The 9894-nt window shown below is 42.7% G+C and overlaps 1 protein-coding gene across 1 annotated transcript; it reads left to right on the top strand.

The window, feature by feature from the left end:
- Window positions 1-3699: 3699 nt before the first annotated feature.
- MBL2 (mannose binding lectin 2) lies at window positions 3700-8105 on the top strand. The gene is made up of 5 exons (XM_045567829.1): window positions 3700-3803; window positions 4918-5110; window positions 5513-5629; window positions 6886-6954; window positions 7658-8105. Exons 2-5 carry the CDS (start codon window positions 4927-4929, stop codon window positions 8029-8031), a joined length of 744 nt encoding a protein of 247 aa, XP_045423785.1. The 5' UTR covers window positions 3700-3803; window positions 4918-4926; the 3' UTR covers window positions 8032-8105.
- The last annotated feature ends 1789 nt before the right edge of the window (window positions 8106-9894 follow it).

Raw genomic sequence — 9894 nt, 5'->3', positions numbered from 1 at the left:
ACAACCGCATACCCATACACACACCTGGATACATAGAGGGTGAACTTTGGTCCAAGTGTATAGTGTGGGATTTTAGGCAATTAAATTGATGATGCAATTAATCCATTATTGCAACAGGTGAGCTTTCTGTGTCTCTGGTCCCAGGAAGATACAAAGGAGCAGGGAGGGAACCAGGAAAGCTGCCTTATGACATTGGATGCTTCTTGGGGGCATTCATGATTGTTTTCCTCTGAAGGGGTCATCCTTGTTCCCTGCTGAACCCAAGCTTGTACCACACAGCTGATCACAAGAATCAAAAGTGATTCTCATGGGCAAGTGTGGTCTCCATCATGTGGGTGGACATGACACGCTCTTCCCTCCCAGCCCATGGCTGTAGAGGCCTGTGAGTGCCCTGGTATACCTTGCAAGACGCTTTGGGAATGTGTGTGTGTCTTCGTTAAAAATAATGCCCATAACATTTTTCGATCCTCAAAGACTTTATGAGCAAAAACAAGCAAAGAAGAAATAGAATGAGTGGAAACAGAGGACAGTATGGGATGGAAAGTGTGGGAAGGTTAGGAAAATGCTGACAAAAAGAAACCAGCCTGGCAGCTGTCAGCTCTCTCACAGCCAGACCCTCGTATTCCCTGCTGACCATAAGCAGTTCCACAGAACAGCAACTTGAAACAAAATTGCTGTGTGAAGAGACACAAAGTCATTCCAAATCTTGTCTACACACAGGCAAAAAGGTTGTTCTATAGACCACAAGAATGAAAAACATGCCCCTTTTCTGCTTAACACGAACAGCTGCCACTCCTTTACAAAATACTGCTTTGCCTTGCTCCATTCTGCTCATCTCCTAGAAAAAAAGTATTAAGATCATCGTAGAATTGCCCATCCTCTTGCTGGCACCCTACGCAGAATAGATTCCTGTTCCTTAAACCTTTTCCCCAAATCACCTAACACAAATTCAAATCCCTAAAAGTCCCCTCCTCACAACCTGTTACTGAGAAGTTTTATGTTACACTATTGTGCTTAATATTCCTGCTGCAACAGGTAGGAAAAAGAAAACTAAAAATTAAAAAATTGTATATATATTTCAACTTTGACTATAAATACATTCCTGGTAGTCTTCACTTAGAGGACAATGACACTCCCATTCATTGCCTTTATTCTACTCAAAGCATCCCTGTAGGAAAGGGAATGGGGTTCAAATCTTATTTTATAGATGTAAAAACCGAGGTTCGGCCAGAATATGGGGTTTGTGTAAACTCACATTCATGACTCAAAAACCAAGCCTTTTGATAACAAAGCTCAAGCTCCCAGATAGGTCTGACCAAGCTGCTTCCTGAGGCAAAAAGACCATTGAACAGCCACCCTGGAGGGGATGAAGGCCCCGTCTTAGACAAGCTGCCATGGGGAGCGGTGTGCCCTGCACTCCTAAGTGGGGACCAGCTGAGGGCACAGCACTACAGCCAAGGCAGTGGTGCCTCCTTCACAGGAGAGGAAACTGTGGGTATGAACTTGGCCAAAGTCACATAGCCAGGAGGTGGCAGAGCTGGGATTCCAGTCCAGGCTACAGGAAAGAGGGTGGGATGGGTGGGGGGTGCAGACAGTTTTCCTCCTGGTTAGAGAGGCAGTGGTCTCTGCAGCCTCTTGGCTGAGGTGGATTTCTGGTGGGGCTTCCAGAGGGAAGGCAGTGGAGCCTAAAGTCCAGACACACGCACGCAGCGGCCTTCGCTGTGCAGTAGAGTGCAGAGTGGGCCATCAGGCTGATGTGTGTAGAGAGGAGCATCTCATGGTGGGAAAGGCCTGCTGGAGACTGTGCAGAGCAGGAAGGGGCTATAGTTGTGCAGCACTAAAATCAGTGGCTTAACTGTTGGATTGACTTCCCACCCAGATGCCCACCCACTCCCAGCCTAGTTCCAGGATTAGTCAGGGTCTGAAGGGCAGTTTCCTGACTTTCAGTACTTAGTACACAATAAAAGTAAGCACTGTGATCAAAGCCAGCACCTCCAGTGTGACCTGGAGTCAGTTACCTCATCCCACCTCCTGCCACTGGATTAGGAGCTGTTGACGGGGACCTGGAAAGGCATCTCACTCACACCCCTTCTGGTGCTAGGAGGCCTCACAACACCCCTGTACTTTATGACTGTAATTTTGTCATTTCAAGAATGTTATATTAAAAAGTATATAAATTTTTGACACTGGATTTCTTTTAGTCAATGTAAAGCCACTGAGATTTATTTAAGTTATTGCATGAGTCAATAGTTTTTTCCTTATTTTTTTCTGTGACTTTTCCACTGTATGAATGTACCACAGTTTATTCATTCACATGTTGAAGGCCAATTGGGTTATTTTGAGTTTTTTTTTTTTTTTGCTATTAAAAGTGAAACTTCCAAAATGTGGTATATATAAGTTTAATGAGGGGAGAGTTTAATCACTATCCGCACCACTTAACTCAATGAATGTTTGTTGAATATGTCCATAAATGAGTGAATAAACAAAAGAATGAGCCAATGGTCTCATGTTCTCTGTTGATCCCAAGCTAAACATATACAGTTCTGCCCGTCCCTGACCCCGGCCTCCAAAGTCACTGCTACTGGTAAAGGGCTGGAAAGTAAGACCTAGACTTTTAATTCCTGAAGAATAAAAAATGGAGCATCTGCTTTTCAAAAAAACAAAACAAACAACAACAAGTGTGGTATATACATACAGTGGAATAGTATGGAATATTATTCAGTCTTAAAAAGGAATGAAATAATGATACATGCTGCAATGTGGATGAAACTTGAAGACATTATGCCAAGGGAAATAAGCCGGATACAAAAGGACAGCTATTGTATGATTCCACATATATGAGGTACCTAAAATAGTTAAATTCAGAGAGACAGAAAGCAGAATAGTAGTTACCACATGGTTGGGGGAAGAGAAAATAGAGAGTCACCATTTAATGGGTAGAGAGTTTTGGTTTGGGATGATGAAAAATTTCTGGAGATGGATGATGACGAAGGTTTCACAACAATGCAAATGTACCTAATGCCACTGAGTTGTGTACTTAAGAATAATGATCAAAATGATCAATTTTATATTATGTCTATTTTACCCCAATAAAAAAATAAAAAATTGAAGTAAATGGCTATACTATCATATAATGTAAGTAATAGAAAAGCAAATAATGCAAGCTAAGATGATAAAGATTAGTTAGGTTGAACTATTTTAGAGAAAGTAATCAAGGCAGGTTTCCCCGAGACAGGAATATTTGAATGGAAGGAAAAGAGCCAACCAGCCATGCACTGAAGAGAATGTCCAGGCAGAGAGACATCAAGTGCAAAGCCTAAGGCAGGTCTTGGTGTATTAACGGCAGCAAGAGGTCTGCTGTGCCTTCCTGGATGAGTGTGTGCCCATGCGCGTGTCTGTGTGTATACTTGGTGTGCATGAACACGTGTGTGCATTCATGGGTATCTGTATGTTTTTCTGTTGGAAATAAGGGTCTTGACATGACTAACCAGGTGAACCCACTTACGGTAGCTCAACAATAAGAATTGCCGAATGGATGGCAATTGAAGGTGGAATTGTGCTGTATTGAAGCAGACAGCTGCCTATCGCTGTGCTGGAGGCTGCTAAGAAGAATTTCATGTGGGCCTAAGTGTTGTTTATTAATCTGGGGTTGAAGGCCAGGCCCGGGCTATCTCTGTTGACAAACTTGATTGGGCCCTACATAGCTGAGCCCAGCCTCCTCCCTCACGCCGAGGCATCTGCCAGAGTCCCAGGCTAGAGAACCAGCTTCCTTGCCACCGAATCGCTGCTCTGCAGAAGCCCCAGTAAGTCATTTCTAGTGAATGAATGTGGGTTCCTGGATCAAGAGTCTGAGGACCTGACTTGACTCTGGAGGCCGGGAGGAGGCTTTCTAGGGGTGGGGGAAGGGGGATGGCGGGCAGAAGTCAGGTTGAGGGTGTTCTTTTCTCTGCCTGTGCTGGGGCACCTGTGATTTTCTGCAATTACCTGACCATTTGCAAACGAATCTGGCTTTGTTTTCAAAAGGAGCCTTGGAGGATTAGACCCACAGGGCCGGGCTACTCAGCTTTCTTAAGCAGCCACAACTGGAAGAAAGCTTGGAAGGACAGATGATATGTTAAGAGTGAGAAAGAGGTGGGAGATTCAAGGCAGATTGTCTAATAGCCAGTGGTTTTGACTCACAGAACACAGAGAATTCCTGCCAGGAAGCAGAGAGGGATGTAGCACCCTGCCAGGGCCAAGGGACTGAGAAATTTCCAGAGAAAACGCTCACCTTGGCAAGCCTATCGTGCTGTGGGAAATAAAATGCCAAGAGGAAGCAGACTCAGGTTAATTCTGGGCTGTTAGTGACTAGTCGATGTCTTGATCTAAAGTCGAGACCTTCTCTGAAGGTCTGCAGCTTAGGGTTGGCCACTGAGCAAATGATAGTTAACTAGCCCTGCAGGGAAATCATCAGCCCGGATAAAAGATGGGATTCAGATAGCTGCTGGACTCAAAGGAGAGGTGGCAGAAAGAGGGAGATCCTACTGACGCCCAGGTCTCCACTCATTACCATTCCCTAAGCCAACAACGTGAATGAGCTGGCGATGTGTGGTCCCAGCTGTTCTCATGCCAGGGGGAGCATACCCACAGCCATGCAGCAGTAACCTCAGAGGCCAGGGGACAGACAGGTGACCTCCTCCCTGGGGCCCCCACTGCATATTCTTGTGCCTACCTTTGTTAAAGTACTAATCACACAATGTCACAAGGAATATTTGCTTTTCTGAATCCCCAGTCTGGAGGCCAGGCTTGGGTCATTTATTTCTACATAGCCTGTGTGTGCCCTGTGCCCAGGTTATAGGACAGAGGGCATGTTTGGTAAATATGTATTGATTAACTGAGCAAGCTGAGATAATCTTCTTCAACTTTCCCCACACCAAGGTGAGGACCATGTCCCTGTTTCCATCCCTCCCTCTCCTTCTCCTGAGTGTGGTGGCAGCATGTTACTCAGAAATTGTAACCTCTGAGGACATCCAAAAGACCTGCCCTGTGATTGCCTGTGGTACTCCAGGCATAAACGGCTTCCCAGGCAAAGACGGACGCGATGGTATCAAGGGAGAAAAGGGAGAACCAGGTACAGATTGGGCTGCTCTGTCTCTGCAATTCTGTACCTTCCAGAGGAAACTGCCCGGAGATACGAGGAGAGTAATGTATGCAGGTAGACAATATTTTTCTCAACTACATGTTGTAACTCAAAACAGAGGTATAACTCTGATTCTCTGGAATCCCAGAATTCCACACCGTACTTTGTGACAAGTGGTTGTCTTGCCTCTCCAGGAAAGTGGCCCACAGGCCAGGACATCCCATGGGACACAGGAGGAATTTTTCTTCTCTGGGTCATAGGAAGCAGTGGCTCAGATAGTTTAGCCCGGGTCAAGGTCTCCTCAGTCTCCTGGGATGGGATTTGGGTGTTTAACTGGGGAGAAAGAGAGCAAGAGCACAGACACTAAGGCAATTTTCCTTTGTCTCCCAACAGGCCAAGGGCTCAGAGGCTTGCAGGGCCCTCCTGGAAAGGTTGGGCCTCCAGGAAACTCAGGGCCCCCTGGGTTACCAGGAGCAAAGGGCCAAAAAGGAGACCCTGGAAAAAGTCCAGGTAAGGAGCTCACCCCAGCAAGGTCTGAGCTGAGGGAACCCAGGGTTCTGAGACCTTGAGTACCTGGTGGGAGGTGACCCTTCACAGGAAGATGCCCAAATTTGTTTCCTGACCTTGTTACCTCAGCTCTGTCTCCATTATTAGAGCCTCAGGGAATTTCTATCAGTGCCTGAGTGTAGATTGACAAACCTATCGGTCCAACTCCCTCATCAGGCACCCCCTGGAGGAGCCGAGCCTGGGTTCTCCTTCAGCTGAACCATCCAATGTGAGGCCCTGGTCCCAGAGGGAGAATAGAGGCCATCTGAGTGTAGGCTTCTTATGTTACTTTTCACAAGAGCATATAGCCATGGTATGTCAGTTATATTTTACTTCATAAGAAACCAACCCAAACTTAGTAGCTTAAAAACACAGGCATTTATTTAAATCACAATGCTGTGAGTCAGCCAAGTGATTTCTCTGCTGGTTTCAGCTGGGCTCACTCATGTGTCTGTGGTCAACCAATGGCCCATGGTCTCGCTCACGTGTTTGGCTGTTGTTTGAATGTTAGCTGGAGTGACAAGGGTAATTGAGCCTCCTGAAGGCTCAGAACACATACATTATCATTTCTGCCACCTTGTATTGGTCAAAACAAGCCACAAGGCCAGCCCAGATTCAGTAAGTGGGGAAATGGACTGTATTTCTTCATGAGAGAAGCTGTACCACATTGAGGCCATGTTGGCCATCTGCTACACAAGGCTTGCCTCATGCCCTCCCAGCTAGGATAATGGGCAACTCACACAAATCTCGGTTTCCTGACTAACAGAACAAACTCAGGGGGAAAAAAAGCAATAAAAACAAAACCTTCCCAAAGGTAAAACCCTGCAATCTTTTTAGTCAGTATTCACCAGCTCAAAATACCTGAAGAGATTTCTTTTTGCCTTCATAGAACAATTTATTTGGGAAAAAAAATTAATAAAGAGCTTGGCCTATGAATTGCTAGGTAATCCTGAAGTCTAGATGTGTGCATGTGATATGTGTGTTGCATAAAGTGGCTTTGGAGACAGTAAATAGGTACAGTGATGTGTGGGGCTGGGTGGAAATAGAGATTTTTACTTTTTTTTGTTTCTTGGTATTTTTCATTTTCCTTCAAAGTATAACTATCGATGTAAAAGAAAGTACTTTTTTTTCAGTTTGAAAAAGATACCCCACTTCCTTCTGTGTACAGTTATGGGACCCACTTTTCAACAGTCCTCCTTCACTCTGTTTTAATTTTCTAGATTGTGATTGTAGGGCGGCTGCTTCAGAAAGAGAAGCTCTGCGATTAAAATTGGATCGTATCAACCAGTGTAAGCTTTCTCTCTTACTCTCCAGGTGGCTTGAAGTTGGGGAAAGGTAGAAGGCAACAAATGTTTATTGAATGCATTGCTCATATTCTGATCTCATGAAATCTTCCCAACACCATTTGGTGGAAATGGAGACAAAGAGGTTAAATGACTTACTCAAAAGCACGGAGCTAAATTGAAGTCAGTCTGACTCCAGAGACCCTGATCCCTCTAATATTTGCTCACTGAAAACAGAAACTATGCCCCTTTGTTATGCCGCTGTTAAGACCTGGCCATCAGGCCTACCTTGTTCCTTCTGTCCTGGGGAAAATACTTTCTGACATTTTCATTTAGTCTCAAGTTAATAGTGGAGTGTAATTCAGAATTCCAAGTTATATGTGTTCTAGAATTCTGATCCAAAAGGACAAAGGCATTTGTGCCAGTTTGTCTCTTCATGTTTGGGTTGCCATAGTTGACAAATAATAAGATAGGACACCAGTTAAATTTGAATTTCATGTAAAAAGCAATTTTCCTAAGTATAAATATGGCCCGCAAATTATATGGGAGATACTTATACTAAAAAAAAATCATTCTTTATCTGAAATTTAAATTTAACTGGACATACTGTATTTTATCTGGCAATTCTACTCTAGAAGACCTTACTTTGAGAAATACCTTGAGCTGGGCTTAAAGATAATCCAGGGTCACTCACTTTTTCACATTTTAGGGCTGACCTTCTCTCTGGGCAAACAAGTTGGGCAGAAGATCTTCTTGACCAACGGTGAAGCGATGACCTTTGACAGAGTGAAGGTTCTATGTGCCCAATTGCAGGGCTCTGTGGCCACCCCCAGAAATGCTGAAGAGAACACGGCCATCCAGAATCTAGTCAAGGAAGATGCCTTCCTGGGCATCACAGACAAGAAGACAGAAGGCCAGTTTGTGGATCTGACAGGAAATAGAGTCACCTACACGAACTGGAACGACGGGGAGCCCAATAATGCTGGCTCTGGGGAAGATTGTACAGTGCTCCTAAGAAATGGCAGGTGGAATGATGCTCCCTGTTCCTCCTCCTTTTTGGCAGTCTGCGAGTTCCCTGTCTGAAGGAACATGCCTCCCTTTACTACAGCCCACAGGCCCACAGTGTGCTTGGGAAGATAAATTCTATCAATGATCCAGTATTGAGTCACTTCATTGTGGGCAATTGGAGAGAATGAGGAGCGTGGATTAAATGATGGGATGTGGAAGTGAGAAGTGGGAAGAACCCAACAATGGTGCAATGAGAGTTTCTGTTTCAGTCTCAGTGACTAAACATGATCACTACCACAGACAACAAAATAGTAAAAGTAGCAGTAGTACTAATAATACATTTTTAATATTTACTATCAGCCAGACTCTACTTTTTGTGCTTACATTAATTATCTAATTTAATTAAGCTATAATACTTTTGATAGCGTGGTGTTAACTTGCTAAGGTATAAAAATGTAAGGCTCTGTTGAGCCTTTTTCTTTGGGTAGAGAGCTCCTCTAAGGACATCACCCCAGCCTAATCCCACAGCTCTTCAGCTAGTCTCAGGTATTTAGAGGATGAATCTATTTTGTAGATTTCTCTCTTTCTTTTTAATGAAATATTAAACTATGTAGAGAACATAAATCTCAAGTGAACAGATTAACAAATTCTCTCACACATACACACCCATGTGTCTACCTTCTATATCAAGATAGAGGACATTTCTAGCACCTGAGAAGCACCTTTATAACTATTCTTAGTACTATCTCCTAGGTAGATACTATTCTGACCTTGATTACTATATTTTAATTTTGTCTGTTTATGAACTTCATATAGAGAGAATTATTCTGTATATACTGTTTTGTGTCTTGTTTTTTTTAACTCAAAATTAAGTCTGTGAGATTCATTCATGTTGGTACATGTAGCAATAGTTTCTTCCTTTTCATTGCTATGTAGGGTTCCCTTATGTTACTATTCCTCAGTTTACCCATTCTATTGTTAGTGGGCACTTGAGTGGCTTCCAATTTTTGGCCATTAAAAAAAGAACTAGTGAACATTTCTATACTTGTCTTTTGGTAGACATGGTACACTAATTTCTCTTGACTGTCTACTCAGTAGAACTGGTAGGTGATGGGGAAAGCATGCATTTAGCTTTAGTAAATACTGCCAGTTTTCTTAAGGGAGCATATGAATTTACACTCCCACCAGCAATGTGTGTCAGTTCTAGTTACTCTACATCCTTGATGTTCTCAGTTCTTTTAGTCTTGATCATTCTCATGTATGTAAAATGTTACATCCCCATGGTTTTAATCTGTATTTCCCAATGTGTAATAATGTTGAACACTTTTTCATATGTTTATTGGCTACTTGGGTATCTTTTTACATACAGTACCTTTTCATGTTTTTTGTATTTTGTTTAAAGTAAGTAGCCAGTATTTTTCTTATCATATTGTAAGTTATTTTTACATTTTGGATATAAGTCCTTTTTTTTATGTATATCACAAATATTTTTTCCAGTTTTTGACTTGCTCCTAATGTTGACTTTTGATGAGCAAAAGTTTTTAATTTTAAGAAAGTCTAATTTATTCATATTTTCTTTCAACGTTAGAATTTTTTGTGTCCTGTTTAAGAAACCTTTGCTTATTCCAAAACCATGAAGGTACTTTCTTCTTTTTTTCCTAATAGCTTTATTGGGAAGGTACTATATCCCTAGATATCAACTTGATATAGTACTATTTGTTAGAAAGACCATTTTTACTCCATTGAATTAGAGTAGTGCATTTTTGTAAATTAGGTACTATATATGTGTGGGACTCTTTCTAGGCTTTCTAATCCACTGGTCTATTTGTTAATGCTTGTGCCAAATACCACGCTATCCTAATTACTGTACATTTATAGTAGGAACTAATATCTAGCAGTGTCTGCCTTCTAGCTTTGTTCTTCTTCAAGAGTCAAGAT

Source organism: Lemur catta, chromosome 14 (assembly GCF_020740605.2).
Source record: "Lemur catta isolate mLemCat1 chromosome 14, mLemCat1.pri, whole genome shotgun sequence".
Taxonomy (NCBI): domain Eukaryota; kingdom Metazoa; phylum Chordata; class Mammalia; order Primates; family Lemuridae; genus Lemur; species Lemur catta.
This window is presented reverse-complemented; position numbering and strand designations above follow the sequence as displayed.

Excerpts from the sequence above, each read along its gene's own strand:
- MBL2 (XM_045567829.1), top strand. The coding sequence starts at position 4,927 with ATGTCCCTGTTTCCATCCCTCCCTCTCCTTCTCCTGAGTGTGGTGGCA. Across the intron at positions 5,111-5,512 it reads GGGAGAAAAGGGAGAACCAG|GCCAAGGGCTCAGAGGCTTG; the intron begins GTACAGATTGGG and ends GTCTCCCAACAG. Across the intron at positions 5,630-6,885 it reads AGACCCTGGAAAAAGTCCAG|ATTGTGATTGTAGGGCGGCT; the intron begins GTAAGGAGCTCA and ends TTAATTTTCTAG.